At 33.6% G+C, this 27,718-nt stretch overlaps 4 protein-coding genes across 12 annotated transcripts; all 4 read left to right on the forward strand.

Moving 5' to 3' along the window:
* Positions 1-3,027: 3,027 nt before the first annotated feature.
* Positions 3,028-8,071, forward strand: LOC141671520 (uncharacterized). Of its 3 annotated transcripts, none has more exons than XM_074477797.1 (11): positions 3,028-3,276; positions 3,367-3,438; positions 3,758-3,837; positions 4,289-4,388; positions 4,461-4,514; positions 4,800-4,877; positions 5,000-5,097; positions 5,196-5,253; positions 6,414-6,535; positions 6,651-6,828; positions 7,682-8,071. In XM_074477797.1, the coding sequence occupies exons 1-10, from the start codon at positions 3,067-3,069 to the stop codon at positions 6,805-6,807; spliced, it is 1,029 nt and encodes a 342-aa protein (XP_074333898.1). In that variant the 5' UTR covers positions 3,028-3,066; the 3' UTR covers positions 6,808-6,828; positions 7,682-8,071. The 3 variants fall into 3 exon arrangements, with proteins under 3 accessions (XP_074333898.1, XP_074333906.1, XP_074333900.1); XM_074477805.1 differs by lacking the exon at positions 7,682-8,071 and adding an exon at positions 6,999-7,434; XM_074477799.1 differs by lacking the exon at positions 7,682-8,071 and adding an exon at positions 7,090-7,434.
* A 3,455-nt stretch (positions 8,072-11,526) lies between these two features.
* Positions 11,527-13,652, forward strand: LOC141671541 (arabinogalactan O-methyltransferase 2-like). Of its 7 annotated transcripts, none has more exons than XR_012555170.1 (3): positions 11,527-12,712; positions 12,831-12,906; positions 13,020-13,652. XR_012555170.1 is itself a non-coding variant. In XM_074477831.1 (2 exons), the coding sequence occupies exon 1, from the start codon at positions 11,851-11,853 to the stop codon at positions 12,694-12,696; it is 846 nt and encodes a 281-aa protein (XP_074333932.1). In that variant the 5' UTR covers positions 11,527-11,850; the 3' UTR covers positions 12,697-12,712; positions 13,020-13,652. The 7 variants fall into 7 exon arrangements, 4 of the variants coding, with proteins under 4 accessions (XP_074333932.1, XP_074333942.1, XP_074333915.1 ...); XR_012555168.1 differs by having other exon boundaries at positions 13,061-13,652; XR_012555174.1 differs by lacking the exon at positions 12,831-12,906 and having other exon boundaries at positions 11,530-12,712; positions 13,061-13,237; positions 13,335-13,652.
* A 1,768-nt stretch (positions 13,653-15,420) lies between these two features.
* LOC141711658 (glutathione S-transferase T2-like) lies at positions 15,421-15,998 on the forward strand. The gene is made up of 2 exons (XM_074514268.1): positions 15,421-15,658; positions 15,745-15,998. Exons 1-2 carry the CDS (start codon positions 15,421-15,423, stop codon positions 15,996-15,998), a joined length of 492 nt encoding a protein of 163 aa, XP_074370369.1.
* Positions 15,999-16,494: 496 nt separating this feature from the next.
* On the forward strand, positions 16,495-16,985 carry LOC141711669 (uncharacterized). The gene is made up of 2 exons (XM_074514279.1): positions 16,495-16,596; positions 16,653-16,985. The coding sequence occupies exons 1-2, from the start codon at positions 16,495-16,497 to the stop codon at positions 16,983-16,985; spliced, it is 435 nt and encodes a 144-aa protein (XP_074370380.1).
* The last annotated feature ends 10,733 nt before the right edge of the window (positions 16,986-27,718 follow it).

Consider the following 27,718-nt stretch of genomic DNA (forward strand, 5'->3'; position numbering starts at 1 on the left):
GAAGTTGATTTGAATTATGCATGTTGATCTATGTGGTTAGGGCCGAATGTTTGCCTTGTGTCGAGAAAGAAATTAATCAAATAAACTTGTGTGATTTGAAATTGGTGTCGATTGGTCGATAATTATCGAAATTAAGATGATAATTAAGCTTGTATGTGGATTTATAATCATGCATGTAAAGATAAGTGAATGCATGTGTAATTTCTAGAAGTTATGTGATTTATGTGTGTTTTGGTTCGAATTAAATGATAAAAAAGAAAGGATTGAGTCGCCTTGATGTGAAGTCATATAATTGATATGATAACTCAAGTATAGAATTTGAAATATAAGGACTAAATGTTATATGTCGTATTTGTATCGTAATGCGTGATTCGAAGACTATTTGGTGAAAGTACACGAGTTATGGCATAAGCGTGTTGTGTGATTATAACTGAGTATATATATATATATATATATATATATATATATATATATATTCTTAGGGTATTGCGGTTAAGGGAAATGTTAAGCGTTTTGGAAACATCAAGTGGGAATCTAATTATGGTTTTGGTTTTTGGATTGTAGATTCGGAGCGTGAGGGCATTCAGGCTAGGAAAGGGAAAAGTATACTAGGTGGCAGTAGTTCCATTTCTGTGAATCAGGAAAGCGAATTCAGGCAAGTAACTCTACTTGTGTAAATTATTATAGAGAGGATATTGTTCATGCCGGGTAGAGTATTGAAATTTTATAGCGATGTACCCCTGTTATTGTTTCTTGAGATACCCTGTCATTGTCCTTGTGAACTTGTTATTGGTAAGATTATTGTTCAAACCCTTTGGTAACCTTTTCTTATCCTGATCACCTGTTAATACCTTGAATTCTTGTAAACCCTATAAGAACCTTTGTGAATCCCTTGTGTAATAATCTTTCATTTCTTTATAATCTTATTCATGATGATCCTTAAAACTGTTATGATTCCCTAACTTGTGTACCTTGTGATCATTTGATCAAGATCCCTAGACTTGAACTTTGCTTATCCATGATTCATTTCCCTATCTTTGAATTCTTGAAATTGAACTTAAGAATGAGTTTCGACTCAGAAGAGTCTGAATGATTTCATATTCTCGGTAATGATAAAATGAATTTAGTAAAACCTTTCTTTTCCAACATAAGGTTTTCCAAACGAATTCCTGATGGATTGGATTGAGACGTAAGAGACTAGTGGGACTAATCCAGTCATATAAAGAGGCTAGCGGGGCTAGTCCGGTTTAAGGCTGAAATTATGCCATAGGTACCTTAAAGACCAGATGGAGGTCAGTACGGGCTGATCACCCGTATTATTATGAATTGAAAGTTAAAGTAGTCCAATCAAGGGTTCCATAATTATTTAAAGAGGAATTGAATTTTTATTAAGTGTTTGATTCTTTGAAAATGAAATGGCTTATACTGTTTTGAAAAGAGATGATTGTGATATTGATTAACTTACAACTTGTGAACCCTGATTTTTATTCTGATGATATTATCAATCGTATAATTGATTTCTAATGATGAAAAGATTCTCGCTTTCCATTTGATAGATCATTTGAGATCTTGTTATTGATTTGTGATAAATGTCGGCTTTCACCCTATCTTGAGCCTTGTTTCCTGAAATCCCAAAGCTTTACTTCATAACCCTTTCATAGCCCAAAAGACAGAAATCTGCCACCTAGAGATGTTAAAGTAGAATGCCCTGAAAAGCAGTAACGGTATATTGTGGATTTTGTATCGTAGAATTGTTATATAGTTACTTGCTGAGTTTTATACTCATTTGTTTTGCTTTGATCTAACCATGGCAGTTAAGCAAGAGGATGGCAAGGCCTAGGCGCACTACTCGTAAGAGCGTACCTGGTGGTCCCTACCGTGTTTAGGGCTTCCAGATGTCAGAGCATGCAGTACAGGTTATGAGTGAGCAAACGCTTAGCCAGAAAGTTGTAAAGATACAATGTGTTATCTGTCGGTTCCAAGTCGGAATCGACTATGTAAATTTGGTTTTATTTTGGGTTGTAAGTTATATTTTATGGTTGGTAGTTGTAATCTTGTCTCAAACTTTATCGTGTTTGATCCTGTTAGTAGTTAATCGAGGTTTATGCTTATTTAATTCATAGATTAAAGGTGTGTGGGTCCTCATTTTCTAACCCCGAGATTGAGGGCGTCACAGACGATATAATTAAAATAATTTTTTTCAATTTTTTTTGTGAACAAAAGTTTTGATCTCATATTTTTATCCGTAAAAGGAATTTCTTAAAAATAGTAATTCTATGGTCAACCATCCTAAATATGTGTGTAAAAAAGTCAAATGTCATATATTAAAAAATAGAAGGAGTAATTAGTGTCGGGTTTGAGTTTTCGATATAGGTACACGACACGGAACGAAAATACATGAAATAAATAAATAATTAAATTTTTAAAAAATATATAATATACATATATATACTAAATACCAAATGTGAATTTTACCTATTCTAAATAACATATACTACCTCCGTCCGGTAGTATCTATACGTTCACTATATGCACGTATTTCGAGACTTATATAAAGTACAGTTTCGTAATATTTTTTTAAATTATTTTTTTGAATAAAAGTTTAAACATAAAACTTTTATTTAGAAAAAAAAATTAAAAAAAACATTATGGAGCTATGCTTTAAAGAACATTGAAAAACGTGTCAAAAAATAATGATAGAATTCAATGGGACAGAGGTAGTATATAATTGTAAATACTAAAATAAATTTTATCATTCCTTGACTATGAACACTTTACCATTTAATTATTTATTGCATTTTTAGCAATTAATATTTTTTTGTATATAATCCGTGTACTTAGTGTATTAAAACGGGTAAACACGAATATATTAATTCTGAGTTAGTGTCACCAAATTGGTATACAAATGCAAATCCGGGTTGTATTCGGTTCGGGTTTAAGATTCGATAAAAAAACACGAAAATACATTAAATTTTTGTACGACATGTATCGTTGCCTAGTCTAGTAGTTCGGAGGTTGGTAAAATTTTGCATATATAACATGCGGCTGGAATTGAGGTTAGTGTAAATGGCGAGTAGGATTGCCAATTACTCATCTTCATTTACTTGTTTATGCAGCTTCAATCTGCGTGGTGAAGCTTCAAGGATTCTATCAGCAACTCAATTTCACAAACCTAGAAACCAAATCATAGCAGCTAAAAATATGGCTAGCGACTCCACCACTTCAAACTCCAAAATCATCGATTCTCATTTGCATATATGGGCTTCTTCTCAACAAGTAAACATTCAATAACAGTAATATATATCTTAAGCAGTAAATTATTTTATGGTAATAAACTACTAATTTGTTGTTGTTTTTTCCTCTCAGGCGGCTCACAAGTATCCGTACTTTCCTGGCAATGAACCTACTGTGCGTGGCGATCTTGATTTCTTGCTAAATGTACGTTTACTTGCTTCTTTCACCCTATATATAGAATCTCGATAAATGAATAACCTCTTCGAATAAATGAATTTTTCCGGTTCCAACCTATTAGGTACATTGTAAATTTTTATATTTAACCTCAAGGAATTAGAGTAATTTATTTCAATTATGACACTGTAAAATGCTATAAAAAAGCATTCCTTTATAGTGCATATGTTAATCAACAATTTATGTGCATATAAATTATGTCTGTCGATAAAAGCATTTATGCAACTATGCAAGGAAGTTGTTCCGTCTTGTAGATTAGTTTTGTGTTAAAGATTTTTCTCTTTACCAGAGCATGGGTGAAGCAGGAGTTGATGGTGCCATGATTGTGCAGCCAATTAACCATAAATTTGATCATTCCTTTGTCTCAAGGTAAGTAGCTGTAACTTTCGTCTTATCACATTTACCCGCTCGCAAGCTCATCCATTTTTTTGGGGAAGTGTTAGTGAAAAAACAAATTTAAATTGTTGTTTGTTTATACATACAATTTAACTAGTTTAACGCCAACCAATGTATTGTTTATAGTTTTTTCTGGGAGACAGGATTTAGGACATTCACTTGATATATATTCTGTCATTTCAATGAGGAATGCCCCAACTTTTTAACTTAAAGATTTAACCGTCATAAATATAGAGATTAGATAATTTAGAAGCAAATCCTTCAATTGCTAGAATCCTTTTCCGCAGCCTACAGGCAATCAAATTGCAATCAGTATTGGGTTTATTTGTATTTGTATTTGTATTTGATTTTATTAATATTAGTTATTTTGCCTGTTATGAATGAAGAAATTTATTTTATGCCTGCCAACTTGACCAATTGGCAGTGCTCTGAGGGAATACCCCTCCAAATTTATTGGCTGCTGCCTTGCAAATCCCGAGGAAGATGGGAGCGGGGTCCAGCAACTGGAACATCTTATCACAAAGGTTTGGTTGCGCAGATAGTGCCTGAATATTGACACATGAATCATTACTAAAAATGAATATTCTTTGTGCCAGGAAGGTTATTGTGCTGTTCGATTTAATCCATATTTGTGGCCGTCTGGTCAAAAGGTGAGATATTTTTATTATATTAATGTTTCAAGCACACAGCATATTTGGTTCTGAAATTCTATTTTATGCCTGAGTTGCAACATGATTAATGTGAGCTTATAAACCAGACTAATTGCTGGGTGATGTTTGACTAAAGAAGAGAACTTATAATTAGACTCCACAAAGGCACAAACTATTCTAAAATAGGAAGTCACAGTTATTTCATCAACAAATGTTAATAACAATATGGTTTTTCTAAAAGATGTTTATTTCATCACACTTGTATGTGTGAAATGAAATTTGCAGATGACAAATCAAATTGGTAAAATGATGTTTTCCAGAGCTGGAGAGCTTGGTACACCAGTAGGTATTATGTGCATGAAGGTAAATAATCTTTTTGATTGAACTTGACGAAGAAACTTAACATTGGTTATCTGTATGATCTGTAGCGCTGTAATTCTGAGTTTTTATTGCTTCTTATCTTATTAATGAAAAGAAGCTTTCAGGGTCTTGATCTGCATCTATCAGAAATTAGGGAATTGTGTACGGAATTCCCTTCAACAGTGGTTCTGCTTGATCATTTGGCTTTCTGCAAACCTCCTCTGTAAGCTTCCTATTTCTAAAATTCTCCAGGACCAGCTTTCCAAGGCTTTATCAGGTTAATTGATTGCACTCACTGTACTGATGCCTGTCATCTCACAGGAATGATGGAGAAAGTTTAACCTTCTCAGAACTGTTAAAGCTATCTGAATTCCCGCAGGTAAAAAACGAATCAGAATGCTGTAATTTCTATTTTCGAGCAGCATTATGCTATTATTTATCTTTACATGATAGAGTTTGTAACTGGACTATGTATATATATGTATACTGGAGTAAGAATGTGTCGTGTCTGTTAAAACCGTGTCAAATTTCAAGTTCAAACAAATTAGGTACAATCCCAAATGCTGATTGAAATAAATTCGCTCTACTAGCCCAAGTGCATCAAACTTGGTTAATCACATCCTCCTAAAATACCGCAAGTTTGTTGTAGTGCACTTAAAAGTTAGAACTCATGCAAGGGATAGCACCAGTTTCTCATATAGCTTACAATGTTACACTTAATTCATCTGAGATTTTTTGTACTAATCATACAGTTGATCTAGCTGCCTAATAGTCATAACCATGTTCATTTGGTTGTAAAGATACCTTTGAAAGCACAAAGTAGACCATTAAAGTGAAAATCTGATCCTCAACTACTATAGGATCTATATAATAAGACATGTTATTTAAGACTAAACAACTATGATCATCTGTTGGTGATCGTGATTTTGTTCTTCTTTAATCTCCATTCTTTTACAAACTTCGATGAATTAGAAATGCTAAAAATTGGGTAGAAATAAAATAGGAAGATAAAAAATACGAGGAATTTTGGCTTTTGATACCACTTGATGTAGTATGGGATTACGAAATGGTTCGTTTAAATGATGAAAAGCTATCTCCGATCGTTAGAGACACGAATAAATCTTCAGATTTATATAAAATTCATCAATTCATAATATTCAACTCTCCAAGATAATGAACATAATTATTAGGATAGAGATCATGCAAGTGGGAGTTTAACTCAACTTTTCTAAGTGTCTAGGTGTCCATGCAAGTAGGAGCAACAATATTAACTTTTCATCAGCTTCAAGATGCACGCTATGGTGCAGATTATTTGGACATGATGCTTCATATTTTATTGCGTGCTTGTTCCTAATTATGTGCATCATCTCTCCTTAATTACCTTTATTTGTCTCCACATTCTCTTCCCTGGTTATGTGTTTTGTATTTTTTCAAAATGTTCATCATTCTGGTGTTATATTTTGTAACTTCTCCATATACCACCACTTCCACATACTACAGCTCCAACTCATTTTGCTTATCTACAACTCTTTTTGTCAGGTTTACATAAAGTTTAGTGCCCTGTTTAGAGTATCAAGAAGTTCATATCCGTATGAAGATCTATCTCAAGTTCTTTCTAAAGTAGTCTCAAGCTTTGGCGCTAACCGTGTCATGTGGGGAAGGTAGATTTATTCTTCTTTGTAGGTTTTAGTACAGACTTCGCACAAAATTGCACAAGATGTATATGATAATGATACTATTTATCCAATTGCCGCACTCTTCTGTTTTAATGGACAGTGACTTCCCATTTGTGGTGGACGAGTGTGGGTATAAAGAATCCAAAGAAGCGGTGTCTCTTATTGCTTCTAAAGTGTCTTTATCCCCTGCTGAGTTGGAGTGGATCATGGGTAGAACTGCCCTTGAATTATTTCAAGGTCATTGGCTTTCTTCTTGAGCGCTTAAATGAGCTTCAAAGGTTGGTATCAGCTAAATGATCCTGCACTTTTTTTGTTCTCTCCTTTCTCGAATCCCATCCGTTTTTTCAAATGTCAATATGTCCTCTTTTTTGGTGAAGCACCTAGACAAATTTAATATATCTTTCCATGCATGATGACTACTCCCTTTATATTGCTTAATTTTCTGTAGAGTGGAGTTTTTTTTCCAACATTTTTGGTGATCTTTTCCTTTGTATTGGGTGTTCTTCTCTTATGCATGCGATACAATATACAATCAAAAGTTGCATCAAGTAGGATGCCACTTATTTTTAAAATGGAGAGGACCCTCCTACATACATATGTACGCCACGGATCAGAAGGCGACATGTGACATTTGGGAACAACTTTGGGATCCTTAGCATTACTTATTGGATTTACATGGATATTTTTGCCTTAAATTTGTTTAAGTCCTTGCTCAGTGTTTCCTCTCCAAGTATTTTGGAACTTTTAGGATGTTCTTGTGATGATGCACCAATGCGTAACTATCTTCATGTTTCATTGGTCATATGTAATCTTCTTTTATAATGTAAAAATAAATGATGTATGATTAATGTGCTTTTATTTTTATATCAAATGAAATTTGATTATTGATATGTGCGTGTGTTAAAAGCTTGATAACTAGAACCCCGTATTAGTAATTTCATTGATGGAAGTGACTAAATTACTTATCAAACAAAAAGAAAAAAGCAAAGCTAAATTAAGAACTTATAAGCCAGCGTTACTTATGTTGTGACTTGTATGTAGTGAAGCTACGTTTGTTTTAGTCCCAAAATATAATCTTCAAACTATAGTCTTATTCTTTCAGATAGTCCAATAAATGTTTGTTTTACATAGGAATTGCACAAGATCATGCACCAGGATCACCGGAAAAACTACAATATCATTATAACAAGGAAAACACTAAGCCAAACATAGGCTGCAGTGTACCCGGTACTTGTGAACATTAAAATATCAGCGGACTGAATGTGCAAACTTCTGATAGCTCCGATGTTTGAATGTTCTGTTTCTTTAAGCAGGAGGTATGGTTCTTTATGTAATGACATTTTGTGTTCGCTGTTTATTTTCTAGAAAACGTAGCTCCGATGGTTTATGTTGTGGTTGCTGATTACATTGAAAATTTCCCAACATATATATTCGAAGTGTATTATGTGAAATTTTATTTTTAGGAAAAGCTCGGTCAAAATGAATTACTGTAATAAAATTTGCTGTAAGATTAATACATAGCGGGAGGTGGTAATGGCATGCCCGACTATTGGGGGGGGGGGGGGGTTAAATATGACACCTAGCTTAGCTACCCTATGCCCTCTCTTTCTGTTCATACGAAACAGGCTAGCTCCTATTAATTTCAATATCAAAATCGAACATCTTAGTAGCAGCAGCTTCTCATATATGAATTCTGGAGAAAATCTTTCAAGTATCCAGCTGTTAGTATTCGTTGAAGTAGCAAAGATAGATAGATAACTCACTCGCAGAATTGACTAAAAAGAGAAGGGACAGGTTGGTGCAGCGGTTGTGCTCTTGTCCCCCTTGCGGGAGGTCAAGAGTTCGACTCCTGGTGTATGCCTGTGTAATCAATCAGCAAAAAGAAAAGAGAATGGACAGGTCATGAGAAAATGGTAGTACTGAATGTAAAGGTGCTGGCAATGTTGTATGCAGTTATGGTACTAGTCTAGGATTTACAAGTGGTAGATATTGGAGATGGTAGAGAAAGAGTGTGCAGAAAATTTTCAGAAATTAACCAGAGTGCCTGGGTTACTCCACTGGCAAGGGATAGATCCTTTGGGGTACAGTTGAAGAGTCTTGATATTCAAAAATCTAAGTATCTTCAGCTTTCTTCTGCTTCAAAATTGGCTAATGCTCCAGCGACTGCACAAGTGCCCTACTTTTATTAGTTAATCGAGTTACAATCATGTGTGATGCAAGGCATATTATACATGTCTGCAATTCTGCATCTACTTGCTTTAGATTCCCTCTTTTCTAAGTTCTTACAGTGTCTATTTATCTACAGACTAATCTGTAATATTATATTTGCCTGCCAAAGTAGAATTGAACCGCGTATAGTATTTATCGGAGGTTAGTTTCAGCTTGAGTTAACTAACGTGTTTAATGTTATATAAATCTGTCACAATACTGAATCCTACAGCTTACACTGCAATCAGAACATACTTACAGTAAATCACCATTGAAGACGAGATCTGTTCCATATCTACATCATGAAGCTAAGAGTCATGATGAATTGAATCGAGAACTGATGCAATATGCACAAGCTAATACTCTGAAGAACTACAAACACTCTCAACTAACAGACTTTCCCGCCTTGTAACTAACTAATCTTGTCTTCGAACTTCGGTGCAACCTGCTTAAATTTTGAGTCTGGATCAGGACAACACTTTATCTCTTTGGCATGGGAATCCGTAGTACCCGTGTTTTGGATTCTTTTTCCCAAACTAACCCACCTTTGCGTTAAGAGGAGAAGGTGAGTAGTCCGGGGAAAAGGAACCAAAACACGGGTACTACAGGAACGGATTAAGGGACATGGGATGTTCATGATCTCCCAAAACCTCCCTAAACATCATATAACTACTAATTAAGACCTCAAATCTAGTTAATTATTAGGTTTGAAATTTATAAAAGTGTATGTGGTCACTCATGCATTCTGCAGCTTATGTTTTCACGGGTTTCTATCAAATGTTCTTAGTTTTTTTTATATAATATAGAAAATTTAATATCTATTATTTCCTATCTTAGGGCAAATGTGATCCAAAAATCCAAATTTGGGGCAGATTACACCAAATTTCATTCCAATGATCCAAATGGTGATCCAAATTTGGATCACTGAACATAGGGGTGAGCAGAAAACCACAAAAACCGCCCGCACCGCACCAATCCACACCGCAAAACGCGGTTTTTAATTTTCGTGGTGCGGTTGCGGTTTGAATTTTTAATAAACAGCGCGGTGCGGTACTAGTTGTGGTTTTAAATTTCTAAAATACGGTTCAAACCGCACCGCAATATTATATATATATATAATAGTTATATTTCATGATTCCATTTATTAAGTTTGATTCCATTTACCATGCTAGGAGTGCTTGCTTAGTGATCATCTTGTTTCTACGAGATTAATTGTTGTGTGGTGATCATCCTATTTGTGTTTCTTCAAAAATAATGAGACACATGGTACAAAGCCACCTATTTAATAGTGAACTCATTTAATTGCCGAGCCAAACTTCTACGTTACGTTAAACTTTACAGTGTGGAATTTATAATTTGTATTATTGAAGAATATTGACGACTTTTTTATATTATTCAGAAATTTAATTAATTTAAGTTTTGTATTTATTTAAAAATTTTGAACTTGTAATGTACAAACCACAGTGAACCGCACCGCACCGCATTTTTGTGGTGTGGTTTATGCGGTTTTTGAGGGTACACGGTGCGGTTGCGGTTTGGAAATTTGATCAAACCGCACGTGCGGTTTGGTTTGCGGTTTGGGGAAAAAACCACACCGCCCGCACCGCGCTCACCCCAAACTGAACATACTGATCGCTGATCCAAATTTGGATCACTTGATTTAATATAAAATAATGGTTTTGTTATTTGTAGTTTATGAAATTTTAAATTGATTTTTGATTATTTAATTATATAATTAATAACTGAATATAATTAATAGCAAACAAAATTTATTTTAAAAATAAAATTTAAAATAATGAGAAAACATAATTTCATTAAAATTTAAAGATAAAAAATAAAGAGGCACATATTACACTTAGAGATGCATTAATTGAGCATTTGTGAGAAAAATATACTAATTCTGAACATTAGTGTGTATTAATGATATTTTGTATGTTAATTATTGTAATAAATGTGTTTTTCGTGAATTAAGTGCACAATTTTAATAATTTTATGTGTATTAATTTTTTTGATTTAATTAATTTATGAAATGTTATATGAATTGTTAATAATGACAAAATGATAAATTTAAGATAAAATTACTTAATATGAAATTTATATATTATTATATGTAAAAAGTAATTTGTATCAAATATTTTGACTTGATCAGAAATTTGGATCAGTATTTAGATCAATTGATGATCCAAATTTGAATTTTTGGATCACAACTGTTGGAGATGGCCTTATAACCCTACGGTGCCTCATCCGTACGTTCTTAAAATTATAATATATAATTTAGTTCCATAAAAAAAAAGCTGGTCCCGTCCGACATCCCCTGGTTAGACGTGAAATGATTAATCTTTGTTATGTAGAAGATGTGTACTGTATACATACATGTGTAAGATGTATGGTCTTCACTGCATATCATCAAAAACATCCAAAAGTGTATGCATATTATCAAAAACTTCCGAGAACAAGGGGCCCTCCAGCATTTTACGACAGTTCTCTAGTTGTATGTTTTTTTTGCTAATTTAATTATACACTCACACAACATGAGTTGAATTGTTGAACTCTTAAAGAGGGATAAGAGCTCAACTTCTTCGCCAACCCTTTTTAACAATTCTGTAGTTGGTTTGTTGGGTCGAGGAGAATAAAACAGTACTTGTGCTGAGAATTCATCCCAAGGATATTGCTCTTGTGTTTAAAATTTGGGTCTTCATCTCCAGCAAACTTATGTTACACTGTATCAATATTAGTTATTTATCATGTGAATACATAATTTTTTTTCACATTGTATCGTGATAATTTATTGAAAAATGGGGTATGTAACCTTGCCGTGGACCACCCTTTAAGAATATACTCTGAGAATTTGAGGACATACATTTTTGTGTTTGTTTAGTCAATCATTAACCAACCCTGTCCAGTAGGCAAATGCTCACCCCACTAGTTCAAAACTGTGGTGCTAAATGCTAGTAATTGATTACTCTTGATTTGAGTAATAGCAACAGTAATGTAAAAACCTACTGATACACTTAACACAACTTGGTTGTAATTATACTCTTAATTACTTAATCGACATCCACACAATACTTTTTTGTGTGGCTGGGTCTAAAATGAAGAACAAGCTCCAATTTTTAAATGAAAAATCTAGGAGCAGGCCCTTGCTATTAGTAGTAGCTATTCTATTTCTGTTCAGCGGGGCGCTGGTCCTTTCCAGCTTCATGCTCGCCGTTGACAGTCCTTTCCTCCTCCGTACCTTATCCGTCGACAACTCCGATACGACTCAGCTACAAACAATCCTCCACTACGCCACCTCACATATTGTTCCGCAACAGTCCCTGCCGGAGATCAAAGTGTCTTTCGATGTTCTTCTCTCTCGGGCACCTTGTAACTTCCTTGTTTTTGGACTGGGCCATGACTCTCAGATGTGGCACTCGTTCAATCCTCGTGGCACCACTTTATTCCTGGAGGAGGATCCGAAGTGGGTACAAACGGTCCTGAAGAGCGCGCCTTTCCTCAATGCACGGAACGTGAAGTACCGGACCAAACTATCTGAGGCGGAGAAACTTTTACAATCCTACCGCTGGGAACCAGAGTGCACACAGAAGAAAATACTTCTACGTAGGAATGACAAGTGTAGGTTAGCGCTAAATGAGCTACCGGAGGAGGTTTACGATAAGGAATGGGATCTGATCATGATAGACGCACCAAGAGGCTATTTTCCGGAAGCACCTGGACGGATGGCAGCAATATATTCAGCGGCAGTAATGGCCAGGAACAGGAAAGGAAAGGGCGACACACACGTGTTTCTGCACGACGTGGATCGGAGAATAGAGAAGGCTTATGCAGAGGAGTTTTTGTGCAGAAAGTATTTGGTGAAGGCTCAAGGAAGGCTCTGGTACTTTCAGATTCCACCTGCCAACACCACCGATTCACTGGCTAGTACTATTTTTTGCTGAAATTTCTGACTTGCAAGTAAGTTTAGTTTAATATTCTTCTATCCTTGATTCCTTTTTTTTTTCATTTATAATTTCGTTTTATTGGATCCACTTTTATTTGGAAAGTGTGATTGGTAGTAGTTTGTATCAAACAGACAGACAGAATATAGTGGGGTTGGCAAGGGAGGGTAATCAAAGTTCTTTGGTCCCGGCTTGTTTTTCTTGCTTTAGGTAGAGCACGCTGTATGCCTGTGTTTGGCACCCTCCTCCATGTCAGAATTATATTCTTATATTTTTATGTTAATTGTTGGATCTGTTGGAACTATTGTTATACATTTTGACAGCGGCTCCATAACATGCCAATCTATTGACGGAAAATTTTCAGATATAGGAACAAGGTTAAGCATTGATCGAGTCACGTGAGCTCCTCCATTCACATAAATATTTAGTATTTATTCCAAAAAGTGTTGATTTGAATACATCGAATGTCAGGACAAGGATCCATGTACTTTGAGTTTCAATGGGGTATTCATGAAAAAAGATATACACATCCGCAAAGAAGGTTAATTATAAGAAGCATAAAGCTACATAGAAATGATTGATTGTAGGTGCCAATAATTCAACCCTCCGAGTTGATAAAATGCGATCACTTGTTTCAGTTATTGTCGGTGGTGCTGACAGATTCCGGAACAAGTAAATAGATGCTGTTATAATCGAGGGAGGATATGTATATAGGTACTGGAAATCGAGTTCAAAGGTTTCATGGATTGCATCGGACAAATCTTCTCCTTGGTCTTGAATTAACTCAACATTTTGAGCCCCTAAATTGTTATAATTTGTGTTTTGTACTATTTAAATTCCAATCTTCCTCAATGCAATATTCTATCTTCGAATTTTAGATACGAGTCGTATGCCACATGAACCTTGGCATCTTTATGTATTTGTCAAAGTTATAAGAGTAGTAATTATTGTGCGTATTTCTCTCTCATTTGAGCATTCATCCCATTCCCAGGACCTCTATTCACTATGCTGAAAAGGAGAAAATTTCAATAATTAAAACTTCCAACTACTGAACCCGCCCAACTTGTTTCTTTCATTCTTTCAATTATATTATACACTTATCTTTTAACATTTTTATTTTTCTTAAATACAGTTACACGAAACACAGTTACACAGGTTACACTAAGAGTGAGCAGAAAAAACTAAAACAAAAACAAATAACCAATAAAACAAACCGCTAAAAAACCGAATTAGCAGTGCGGTTTCGGTTCCAGTTTTCAATCAAAACCGAAACGAAATTAACCGCAATTCTATATTATATATATATAATATTATATGTATATACATGTATATATTATTATAACCCGGTTATAATATTTTGTTAATTAAATATTTACTTAACATTAGTATGATACATTCTGTAATATAATACCATAAATTAATTAAGATTAATATGTAAATACTCTTAAATCATAATTTTTTTAAATATGTATATAATCAATTTTATCATATATTTTGATATATACTCATTTTTTCTCATTGTTGTAAACATATATTTTTATCATATTTCGTATCTATTATTTAAGATAATATGAATTATACATTCAAAAAATAACTTTATGAAATATATCAAATTTTTTTTTTTTGCTAATCAATTTTGTTTAACGAATCCTAAAATGACAAATCTTTCGTGATTAATGTAATATTATTATTTAACTTGATGTTATTTTTTTATCCAACACATTACCAAAAAAAAAATCGTACAAATAAAAAATGTATAAAAAACCCGAATAAAAACCGAAACTGATGAATTGTTAACCGAAACTGAAAAACCGTTTTAAGCGGTTTGGTGGCATTTAATAGCAATTACTTGAACCGAACCGAACCGTATGTATTGGTTTGGTTACGGTAATTGCATCAAACCGCATTAAACCGCACCATGCACACCCATAGGTTACAGTTACACCCTTTCCTTAAATCTAAAAATATAGAATATGTGATAAAAAAAGAATATGAAACTCATATACAGAGTCTGTTTCGCCAGTGGCGATGACAGATTGTACGTAGGATGGGGTAGTAATTGTCCCCATTATTTGAAGAGTAGTACTACATCCCCAACAATCTTCTCCAAATATTTTATCAAATGATGTGGCTAACACGTGACAAGTTTTAATTTGTGGGTGCATAGTTATGCATGCGTGGTCCCATAATATATTTAGAAATGTTGATATCTATTTATACACATGTGATCCCATAATATATTTAAAAGGAAATATGTGTAATATATCTCAAAATAATGAGTTAGTTTATGAATATGTCCGGTTTTGTTTCATAATTATAAATATGTCATATAGTTAAGTTAAACTCATAATTATAAATATGTCCGGTTTTATTCTCAATTTCCATTTTCATTTCCTCAAAATTCATCTTATCACTTTCCATTTCCAAAATTCACAATTTGAAATTCAACAACCACCAATTAATATCTAAAATTCTCCGGAAACACAAGTGTCGGTCTTTGGTCACGAAAATATTATTGATCTAAATGATGGTTGTGAAGAAAGCGAAAATGTACGAGAAAATACCGGTCAGTAGAAGTGGGTTGAAGATAAACTCCTAATAAGCACATGGTTGAATGTGTCAATTGATCTACTAATCGGTACTGATCAAAAGGCCGAGGCATTTTAGAATTGAATTCAACAATATTGCGAAGATGAATCTGCCACTATCATTAGTAGAGGAGTTATGGAAATTAAAAAAAGGTGGCAACGAATAAACGAAGGTGCTCAGAAATTTGGAGCGGCTTATGACGAGACTCGGCGAACAGCCGGGATCGGTACAAACATGGACAATTTAATTGAGAAAGCTCGCGATTATCATTTAAATAATTTCAAGAGGAAGTTTAACTTTGAGATTCATTGGCGTGAGTTTCGTAGACATCCCAAGTGGAGACCTCCTCCTACAAGTGCAAGTTCTAAAAGAAGTAATTAAGTAGTTCAGGAGCTTACTCATTAGAAAGAAATAACGATACACCAATATTTGATGAATTTGAACTGATTCATCCTAAAGGAACAAAAGCAACGAGGAGGAAATGTAAAGGGAATGCTACAACTACAGAAGTTACTGAATATGAATCTATACAAGTTGCAGACAAAAGAAGGATGGATATAATGGAATCGTTAAACGAAATTCGACTAAAGGAGCTTGCGGTGAAACAAAGTGAAATGGATTTACAAGTCATTACGGCAGATACTACTAAAATGAATGATGCTCAACGAATGGCTCATGCTAAACTGCTTGAGAAAATTATGGCAAGAAACTAACTAGTGTTTGTCTTTTCTTGTTTGTAAACTAGTGTTCTCTTTTCTTGTTTGTAAACTAGCCGTTAAAAGCTAGTATTTGTTTTTGTTTGTTTGTAAACTAGCCTTTAGAATATATTCTTCTTTACCTTCTATATAAACTAGATGCTTTAGTTCTTTCGATTCAAATCAAACACTAACATGAATCAAACACCCACATTAGAAACTTTTTCTAAGGAATCGTCGACTCGAGTCTTTTCAGAAACTATATGGACAAAGCTCAACAACATCCACGCCTCGTCAAAGTATTTACAAAATTTGTGAAACAGGTCATCAACGTCTAATGAATGATTATTTTTCACTGAATCCAGTATATCTAGAATATATATTCCGACGAAGATTCCGTATGGGAAGACACGTCTTTCTTCGTATTATGGATGTTGTTTCAAATTCTGATCCATACTTTCAATAAAGGATTGATACAGTGGGAAGATCACCTTTACAAAAATGCACTACGACAATGCATATGTTGGCATATGGTGTCTCTGCTGATGATGTTGATGACTACATTCGTATTGGAGAGAGTAATGCAGTTGAATGCTTGAAAAGATTAGTCTCCACTGTATATACGAATACTTACGAAAGCCGAACTCGAATGATTTGCAATGTCTATTACAGATGGGTGAAGCTCGTGGCTTTCCTGGTATGATGGGAAGTATTGATTGCATGCATTGGAAATGGAAAAATTGTCCAAAAGCATGGAAGGGGATGTTCATGAGTGGTCACAAAGGAGTTTCAACAATTATACTGGAAGCAGTTGCTTCAACCGATCTATGGATATGGCATGCATTTTTTGTAGTTGCTGGATCAAATAATGACATAAATATCCTAGATCGATCACCAGTATTTGATGATTTTCTACAAGGTCTTACTCTAGAGGTAAATTATACGGTCAATGGAAATAATTATAGTATGGGATATTACTTATCAGATGTAATATATCCTGAATGATCAATATTTGTTAAAACCATATCTCGTCCAGATAGTGAGAAAATAAATTATTTGCAAAATATCAAGAAAGCCAACGAAAAGACGTTGAACGAGCATTTGGTGTGTTACAATCCCCTTTCGCAATTGTACGTGGCCCGACTCGCTTTTGGGACAGAGCATATCTTGGGAGAATTATGAGAGCATGCATCATAATACATAATATGATTGTTTAAGATGAGAGAGACACATACGTCACTCAATTTGGTCCACTACCAACCTATGATGATACAACAAATGGCTTACCGGAACCAAATTTAGGGGAAAAACCTTTTGTCCCATATGAAACATACGTTCAAAACAGTATGCAGACGCGTGACAGACAGACACATCGTAAGCTAAAAAATGACCTGATTGAGCATATCTCGCAATTTTGTAATAATCATTAATTTTTTTAAATTATAACGTTAAACTTTAATGTATTTTTATTTCATTTTGAATAATGAATACATTTTAATTACATTTTGTCTTATTTAATTAAAATATTTAAAATTCTAATCACTTTTATTTGATCATTACAATTTTAAAATTATTATTTAAATTTAAATTTAAGCTACTATAATCTAGTTACATTTGTAATTTGAATAAATAAGTTTAATAATTGAGCTAATAAACTCGTGCGTAAATTAGTACGTGAGTTTATAAAATATTGTAAAGATAATTTTGAAAAGTGTGCTAAAGTGGCTCTGCGTTGGAGACATGAATCTACTAACTTTCCTAGGACTACATTTGCTTAGGTAGAGTAAATAACGAGGGCATGAAATTTTGAAACCGACACTCCCAATGCTGTTGATCTTATGCACTTCCTACATTATCAAAACAGGTGTTTATGTCTCTCTCCTATTCTCATTTTTCTGTGTGTTAGTAGTATATTTTATCTAGAGAATTAGTGTGGGTAATTGTGATATTGCATATGCATACTTTATGAGTATGACTATGAAGTAGCTCATACAAAATAATAATGTCCGCGATTTATAAAAAAAGGTGCAAAATTTTCTTAAGGTTATATATGTCATTTGAAAACATAACGTATGTAATTAAATATGGTTAGTCTAAAATTATAAAGAAAATTGAATATAGGATATATTTATAAATGTAATCATAATTGGGATATATTCATATTAGTTTTTATAATATGACATATTTGTAAAAAACCTATTTAAAAAAGAAAAAAATTTAAATATATTTTGTTTATGTACCTCATTTTTAAAAATCATAAATTATTGAATATATATTGATAAATTAATAAATTATTTAAAATAATATATACAAAAAATATAGTTATTATAATAGTTAATTAATAAAAAATAAGGTTTTAAAATTCATACTAACAATATAATAAAATACGTATTACAAATTATATATTACATAAACATTATACAGATACACATCTTGACACCTATAAGGCTACAACACAAAATAACATACAAATGCAAATGTAGGAAGATCATTTTTAGTAATGAACATGTCAAGAAGAGTGTTCGTAATAGTATCTAAATGAGTTACTTAAATGATAGTTTAGTGTATTTTAATGATAGAAATTTAACTTTTAATATTAATATCAATGTTATAATTCATCATTGATGAAAACTCTTTGGGAGAAGATATAAATATTATTTAACAATATAATAAAATTCTATTTGTGCAATCCTTTTATGTTATATTTTGTACTTTCGTTGTTAACTCCGATAGTCTCATCCTTCCGACGCCGCACTCTTCTTGCGGTGTAGCTGCAGTTGGGTTTCTGCAAAATAACACCGGAGGGGGGGGGGGGGTTTGAACTCCGTGACACCTCAAGTGTGAGAGTAAAAACTCGCTTCTGGATGACGAAGATAATGTTGTTGTGTGTGCGTGATTACCCCTAAATATTATTTTCTTGGACTATTTATAGGCAAAGAGTAGGGTTTATGGGGTACCTTTAAATCAGGGTTGTTCGTTGTTGAGAGCGGAGGACGTCTGGTTATAATAGAATGGATGACATATACATGTCCAGATGGGAATTGCTAAGGAATGTCTCAAGGATCTTTTGACACGTGTTGGGATAATTCGATCTTGGACTGGGTGGGAGCCGGACCTAACCGGTCCTAGACTAAGTGGTCCAGACTTGGGTTCATCGAGCTGGATCTAACCGATCCTGAATTGAGTGGCCTAAAACCTGAGTTGGTGTACTAAAATCAGACCTACTTGGTCCTGGACTAAGTGGTCTAGATCCGAATTCGGTAAGGGGTTTATATCCTATCAATCGTAACCCCATTTCTAAATTTTTAAAATCGGCACTCCGCTTTGTTTTGACGACTACAAGTCTGGAATACCAGTTGACATTTCTTTAACCTTTAAATGGTTAGATCGAAAAGGAAGTTAATATTTACTAATTCGAATCTAAACTAAAACACCGATGCACATGTTATGTAATTAATTGGATGACTCTTGAATTACTCATAATTATGTCAACCTTTGGTTCCCCACGTATCAAACATCAAGACCTTTGGTTTTACAATTTCTTGGTAATCTACACTTGTATACCCAATATAAACACTCCATATACTTTGTTGATAGATGGGTGAATGATGACATATTCTCTCTACCTTTCTCTATTCTCTCTATATCTTATATATATAATTTATTCTATTATATTACGTTATCAGCACGACTTTCTAATTCTAACGGGACGAGAATTTCATTTATTTGCGGCAAGGCGGGAAACATATATAAGAGAAGTACCACAAGAAAAGAAAATGTTACACTAAGTGTCTAGAAAATCGTGAACTACTCAAGAAACAAGGTTCCTTTATATCCCATTTATACTTTCATGATGATATATGCCTTGTATGTTTCTCTGTGCACTTTTTATTTAATTATTTTTAGTACATGCCTAGGAGATCAATCCCATAATTAGATTTAATATTTTAAATTCCAACCTTTACAAGATTTGGTATGCATTCAAGCAATTTATTTTTTATACATTTGTTGTCAATTCAAATTTTAACTATGTTAGCTTGGAAATTACATTTTTCTTTTTATATATATGATATGTTTGTTCTCAGGAATTTAATTAAAAATAATAGTTTATTTGTATGTTATGCCCTGCTTATAGCTATAATACGGAGATCGATAGTTTGTTCCCTTTTATTATATTTTTCATGTCAACTAAAATATTAAAAATACATGATTTAATCTGATTTTTTTATACTAGTTAGTACTCCCTCCGTCCCTTTCGATTGTTTACATTTTTTTAGAGAGTATCCGACATACATTTTAAGGTGCATATAAAGTATGATTCTGTAATTTTTTTTTTACAATTTTATTTTTCTGAATAAAAATTAAAATATTCAACTTTTATTCAGAAAAAGAAAATTGTAAAAATAAGTTACATAACTATATTTTTTATGCAACAACTGAAAGGGACTGAGGGAGTATATGATTTCTTATATTTTTATATGTCCATGCCAAAGAAAAAAAAATGAAAAGGATGAAAGTGTGGTAACTTGTAATTAGACTATATGATGCCGTAAGTAATTAGTATGTATCACATGCATTCTAACAATTTACAAATCACCCTTTGTGTTAAATGGAGGATCATCAGGACATTGTATATAATAATTTTAAGAAAAATAATATAGGGTACTACGTTATAAGTAAAAATCACTATCTAATACAACTAAAATTGCATTTAGTTTTTTTTTTAAAGTTTATGAACACATTTTATGCATGCATGTTTTGTGTGTGTTAGAGGGGACTGGTATATATACTATATTATTTAATTACCTTGTCATGTCATTTTTCTATTTAGTTTAATTATATATATAGTCATTACCTTATATTGTTATGTGAATATCTAGTCTTGATCACTAGACTAATGTATCATCATATTGTGTAATATGAACTAGTGAACCTTCTTGTTTACTTTGGTAAATACTGTTGTAGAAAAATTGAGGATAACTTGGATTATTCTGAAGTCTTGACAAACAATTTCAGATTGAAATAATTTGGTGGTTATCCAAACTTTTCAACCGGATAAAATCAGAATATAAGAACAGAGAATGATGTATTTTGTGTGAATTCAACAACCAACCTTTTGTTTTTTTTTCTATATCGATGACCAAATCTGTTGCAAGTATTATATAGGTGTCCAAAAGACATGTCCTAAGACACGTCCATACATGTCCAAAAGACATGTCCTAAAACACATCCATACATGTCCAAAATACATGTCCTAAGACACATCCATACATGTCCAAAAGACATGTCCTAAGACACGTTCTTTGAGGTATGCAGTTGTGTCTAAAAGACATGTCTTTTCACATTAACACCAACCCCCTCCAATACCAAAAATCATAATAAACTCAAACAAGCATGCACTCCGTACTCTCCCGACTTGTTTGATGAAATATTTCAATCACATTGGTCAACTAGTTAATCCAATTACACTAAAATATCTAACAATCCTCCCCCATTTTAGTGTAATCCATGATTAACTAAACAAAATAACAACAAACAACAAATTTATGCAATAATGAAATATCATGACGATTGAATTTCATATTAGTATATTACACATCCCAGATATTCGAATATCAAGGTATCACAACTGATTGAACCTCTGTTATTCATAATGAATACATGAAGATAATATACACATAAATTTACATTCTCAAATGTTCTCACTTGACACTATCTTTTACTAGCCTTGTGTCCTAATCCTTCATAAGCATAATGAAGTCAAGTCCTAACTTCTTAAAGCGGCTAAACTTCATGCTTACATAGGTAGCTCTTTTATTCTTGCACCTGCATATGCAATTTTTCAAAAGAACTATTAAGAAGATAAACTTCAACCTCCTCAGCTTGCAGGTCTGAACACATACCTCGGGATGATACTATTATTGTGTTCCAATCTCTAGATGTTAAGCTTTCCGCATTGAATTCAACATCTAATGTCATATTAGATTGGAATTGGGTATCTCAACATGAGAAATTTTAGATGGACTATAATCCCACCCCTACAGCCGATTTGTACACAAGATCTCTTCTCAACCCTTTGGTCAAATGATCAACTAAATTATGTTGAGTTCTTATAAACTCCACTGATATAACACCATGCATGATAAGCTCTCGAATCATGCTGTGTCTAACACCTAAGTGTTTAGACTTGCCTTTGTACACTTCTCTATAAGCATTAGCCAAGGCAGACTCACAATCACATCTGATAGATATGGGAGATATCGTTTTAGGCCACAATGGAATTTCATAAATCAGATTTCTTAGCCATTAAGCTTCTTTACCAGCAGCTGATAATGCTACAAACTCAGATTCCATTGTTGAGTTAGTAATGTAAATCTGTTTTTTTATGCCCAAGAAATAGCACTTCCCCCAAGAAGGAATACCCAACCACTCGTGGAAGAATGATCTTCTTTATCAAAAATCCAACTTGCATCCGAATGACCTTCAAGAACTGAAGGAAATGCAGTATAAGTCAAACCATAATCCATGGTTCTTTTTAAGTACTTGAACACTCGGCTTAAAGCTTGCCAATGATGTGAACTTGGTTTTCTAGTAAACCTACTAAGCTTACCAACAACATAGGCTATATCTGTCCTAGTGCTTATCATGGCATACATGAGGCTACCAATCGCTCTTGAGAATTCAAGTTGAGATACCAATATAATGAGATTGAGAAATTAAAATACTATTTTTTGTACGCTTGATCTTTAAACCAAGAATCATCTCAGCCTCTCCCAAGTCTTTCATGTCAAAATTAGATGATAAAAATTTCTTGGTTTTATCCACTTGATTTTGGTCAGTACCAAAAATCAACATATCATCTACGTATAAGCAAATTATAACTCCTTTACTAGAAGCATCAAACTTGTTATATACACATTTGTCTGCTTGGTTAAGAAGAAAACCATTAGACAAAACCATACTATCAAATTTTTGATGCCAATCTTTTGGTGCTTGTTTAAGACCATACAAAGATTTCTTCAACTTACACACCTTGTGCTCACTACCAGGCATAACAAACCCTTTCGGATGTTTCATATAAATCTCCTCAACTAATTCACCATTCAAGAATGCAGTTTTTACATCCATCTGATGAATTACAAGGTTGTGTATAGATGCAAGTGCTATCAACAACCTGATAGTAGAAATCCTAGCAACAAGAGCATAAGTATCAAAGTAATCAATCCCTTCTTTTTGCCTAAAGCCTTGTATAACCAATCTGGCTTTAAATTTGTCTATGGTACCGTCCACTTTCATTTTTCTTTTGAAGATCCATCTGTTTCCTAATGCTTTACAGCCAGGAGGTAGATCACTCAATTCCCATGTGTTATTATTCATGATAGAATCCATCTCATCCTGAATAGCTTCTTTCCAGAATGCAACATCCCTTGATGTCATTGCTTCATTAAATGTTTTTGGATCCTCCTCAATAATAAAACAATATTGGTACTCAGACTCAATCTCAACCTCATCTCTTGAACCTTCAACCAAATAAAGTTGAAAATCTGGTCCAAATGATTTGTTTTTTTCTAGCTCTAAAGCTTCTCCTTGGTTTAGAAGGTCCATGAACATCTTCAGTTTGAACCGGGTTCCTACTGAAAGAATTCTGAATCATGTCTCTTGGTCTAGGTATAGATGTAAATCTATTTTCATCAAAGTCAGCATCTCTTGACTCGATAATCGTATTCACAGATACATAATCATTAGATTATAATACATAGAACATATATGCAATAGAATGCTCAGCATACCCCACAAAAATATAATCTAAACCTCTTTCACCCAAATTTCTCCTTTTGGGTTCAGTGAGCCTTACAACTGCTCTACATCCCCAAACTATTAGAAAACTCAATTTTGATGGCTCTTTATACCAAAGTTCATAAGGGGTAAATTTATTCCTCTTAGTAGGAATCCTATTCAACAAATAAAAGGCTGTTAACATAGCCTCACCCCAAAAACCTTCATTCAAACCCAAATAGGATAACATGGAATTGACCATCTCTTTCAAAGTCCTATTCTTCCTTTCTGACACACCATTTTGTTATGGTATATAAGGAGCAGTGGTTTGATGAATTATACCGGTAGATTGAAAGTATATTGGATCATAATACTCACCTCCTCTATCAGTACGCATATTTTTAATCATAGTACTTTTATGTAGCTCTACTTCTTCTTTATAAATTTTAAATTTATCAAGAGCTTCATCCTTAGTATTCAACAAATAAACATAGCAATATCTAGATGCATCGTCAATAAAATGTAATGACATATTTTTATTTCCCAACGAAGGTGTAGCATGAAAATCACATAAATCGCTATGTATAAGTTCCAATACTTCAGATATTCTGTTTACGTCCTTGAAAGGCTTTCTGGTTATCTTAGTTAACATACATGTTTTACATTTCTCATTATTTATATCAATAGCAGGTATGAGACTCATTTTAGACATATCCTTTATTCTTTTATAATGTACATGTCCTAGTCTAGCATGCCACAATTCAGATTTATTCGAATTATTACTAGCACTATTAGAAGCCATACAAGCAGATTCATCATCAAATGAGATATTAACATTCAACATAAACATGCCATTATATAAATAACCAAAGCCAACAAAAGTACCATGCTTTGACAAGATATACTTGTCACTTTCATACACTTGTTTGGAACCACAATTATTCAATACAACACCAGACAAGAGATTCTTTCGAATTCCAGGAACATACAACACATTATTTAATAATACATAATTTCCAGAAGTAAAAACAATCTTTGCATTTCCTAGTCCTTTGATTGGTTCAGTTGTAACATTTCTCATCTTTAACATAGATCCATCTTCGATTGGTTGAAAATCTTCAAACCAACGAAGATCTTTACACACATGACTTATTGCTCCAAAATCAATCCACCATGCAACATTATCATCCTGCACATAAAATGCCTCAGAGATTAGTGACAACATAATTCTGCCCAGAATTATAATTTTCTACTAAAATCTGACCTTGCTGCTGTTCTGGATCCTTAGATCCACTTGGACCAGCGTTATGCTTGCCTTTACCAACCCGACAATCCTTCTTGAAATGACCAGGTTTGCCACACTTCCAACATGCCAATTTTGGTTTCTTGTTGGAAGAGGTATTCTTATTTCCTTTAAACTTCCTCTTCTTACCATTGTCTTTGTTAGAATTCTTAGAAGATCCACCATCTTCAACCATATTTACAGAAGAGTTACCCACTTGATTCTTTCCCTTAGGATTATTCTCAATTTCTTGAGCCCTTAAAGCCTCTTCAATTCTGAAGTGACTTCCAAGTTCAACCAAAGTCATCTCTTCCTTATTATGTTTCAGGGTGTGTTTGAAATCTTTCCACGAGGGTGGTAGTTTATCTATAACACTAGAAACTGAAATGGATTCATCCATTTTCATGTCGTGTTGAACAAACTGCCCCAAAATCCTTAACAGTTCATTATACTGTTCCATGACCGATCTAGTATCAATCATTTTATAGTTAATAAAATTACTAACCAGAAACTTTTTACTAGAAGTATCTTCAGCCATGTACTTGGATTCAAGGGAATCCCACAATTCTTTTGCAGACTCAACATTTTGGTATATATCAAAAAGAGAATCAGATATACCGTTCAAGATGTGACCCCGACAGCTGTAGTCATCATTCTCCCATTAGAAGCGTCTTCTAGTCTGTTCTACAGTTTCCTCCTCAATCATTTCTGACATTGGAGTACTCAAAACGTACACAACTTTTAATGTGATTAACAAGAAATGCATCTTCTTTTGCCATCTTCTAAAGTCATGTCCCTCAAACTTGTCTAGTTTTTCAAACTTGCTAGTCATGTCTTTTACAGATTCGTTGTTCGCCATCTTCAGAAAACAAATTTGTTTCAATCTTTGTTGTAGAAAAATTGAGGATAACTTGGATTAGTCTAAAGTCTTTACAAACAATTTCAGATTGAAACAATTTGGTGGTTATCCAAACTTTTCAACCGGATAAAATCAGAATATAAGAACAGAGAATGATGTATTTTGTGTGAATTCAACAACCAACCTTTTGTTTTTTTTCTATATCGATGACTAAATCTGTTGCAAGTATTATATAGGTGTCCAAAAGACATGTCTTAAGACACGTCCATACATGTCCAAAAGACATATCCTAAGACACATCCATACATGTCCCAAAGACATGTCCTAAGACACATCCATACATGTTCAAAAGACACGTCCTTTTGAGGTATGCAGTTGTGTCTAAAAGACATGTCTTTTCACATTAACACCAACCCCTCCAATACCGAAAATCATAATAAACTCAAACAAGCATGCACTCCGCACTCTCCCGACTTGTTTGATGAAATATTACAATCACATTGGTCAAATAGTTAATCCAATTACACTAAAATATCTAACAAATACCAAATGGGGGTATATTTGCTAATTTTCTAGACTTATACATGCTTATTTGATAACTAATAGAATTTTATTTATTATTTATTAGTGATAATGCCGAATCTTACAAAACTTGAGTTCACCGCACTTGATGTCATCGAAAAAAATTACTTTACATGAATTTTGGATGCGAAAATCCACCTTAGCGCTATGGGCCTCGGTGACACAATAAAGGAAGGAAATAAGGCCTCCGAGCAAGATAAAGCTAAGGCCATGATATTTATCTGCCATCATCTTGATGAAAGATTGAAAACATAATATTTGGTTATTAAAGATCCAACAACCCTTTGGAAAAAATCTGAAAGAAATATATGATCACCAGAAAACTATCATACTTCATAAGGATCGCTATGATTGGCTACACTTGAGGTTGTATATTTTAAAAGTTTAAGCGAGTATAACTCTACAATCTTTAAGATTACTTGTCAACTGAAATTATTTGGTGAAAATATATCTGATAATGATATGTTGGAAAAGACCTACTCCACTTTCCAAGCCAATATATGCTCCTGCAGTAGCAATATCGTGAACGAGGATTCAAAAAATATTCTGAGCTTATATCTATATTGCTTCTTGCCGAGAAAAATATTGAACTTTTGATGAAAAATCATCAAGCTCGTCCAACTGGTTCAACACCATTACCTGAAGTGAATGTTGTGACCAGTAATGAATTTGGATGAAATAATAAATTTGGGCATGACGTGGGCATGGATATGGATTTGGACGTGGGCGTGCCCGTGGACGTGGTTTTGGACATGGTCGAGGTCATGATCACCAAAAAATCTCAAAGTTTAAAAAACTCACCACCAGAAGTGATCAAAAAATGAGGAAAAGTCCAAAGGAAGTACGATGGATAAGAAGGTTGAAAGCACTTGTCATCGTTTTGGGATGAATGGCCATTGAAGTCTTACATGTCGTACCTCAAAGCACCTTGTTGATCTTTATCAAGCTTCTTTGAAAGGCGTGGATACTTATTTTACTAAATAAAGTGATCCTTTGGGCATTGCCCATCTTGAAGCACACCTTGGAGGAGGAAATCAAATTGATACTTTCAACTCTACTCACATGGAAGTGGTTGATTTTTTTGAAGATGGAAATGTGGAGATGGTCAAACTTGGTGGTGATAACACTAATAATAATTAGAATATTAAGGCCTCGTCTTGTCTTGTCAAGATTTTATGTATTTATTTGAACTCTAAGCATTATGTTTGAACTTTTATTATCATTATATGTTTATTATCT

The sequence above is a fragment of the Apium graveolens genome, chromosome 1 (genome assembly GCF_009905375.1).
Source record: "Apium graveolens cultivar Ventura chromosome 1, ASM990537v1, whole genome shotgun sequence".
In the NCBI taxonomy this organism is placed as follows: domain Eukaryota; kingdom Viridiplantae; phylum Streptophyta; class Magnoliopsida; order Apiales; family Apiaceae; genus Apium; species Apium graveolens.

Excerpts from the sequence above, each read along its gene's own strand:
- LOC141671520 (XM_074477797.1), top strand. The coding sequence starts at position 3,067 with ATGGCGAGTAGGATTGCCAATTACTCATCTTCATTTACTTGTTTATGC. Across the intron at positions 3,439-3,757 it reads ATCTTGATTTCTTGCTAAAT|AGCATGGGTGAAGCAGGAGT; the intron begins GTACGTTTACTT and ends TCTCTTTACCAG. Across the intron at positions 4,878-4,999 it reads TAGGTATTATGTGCATGAAG|GGTCTTGATCTGCATCTATC; the intron begins GTAAATAATCTT and ends AGAAGCTTTCAG.
- LOC141671541 (XM_074477831.1), top strand. The coding sequence starts at position 11,851 with ATGAAGAACAAGCTCCAATTTTTAAATGAAAAATCTAGGAGCAGGCCC.
- LOC141711658 (XM_074514268.1), top strand. The coding sequence starts at position 15,421 with ATGGAAATTAAAAAAAGGTGGCAACGAATAAACGAAGGTGCTCAGAAA. Across the intron at positions 15,659-15,744 it reads AAGTGCAAGTTCTAAAAGAA|GAACAAAAGCAACGAGGAGG; the intron begins GTAATTAAGTAG and ends TTCATCCTAAAG.
- LOC141711669 (XM_074514279.1), top strand. The coding sequence starts at position 16,495 with ATGCATATGTTGGCATATGGTGTCTCTGCTGATGATGTTGATGACTAC. Across the intron at positions 16,597-16,652 it reads TGAAAAGATTAGTCTCCACT|ATGGGTGAAGCTCGTGGCTT; the intron begins GTATATACGAAT and ends TGTCTATTACAG.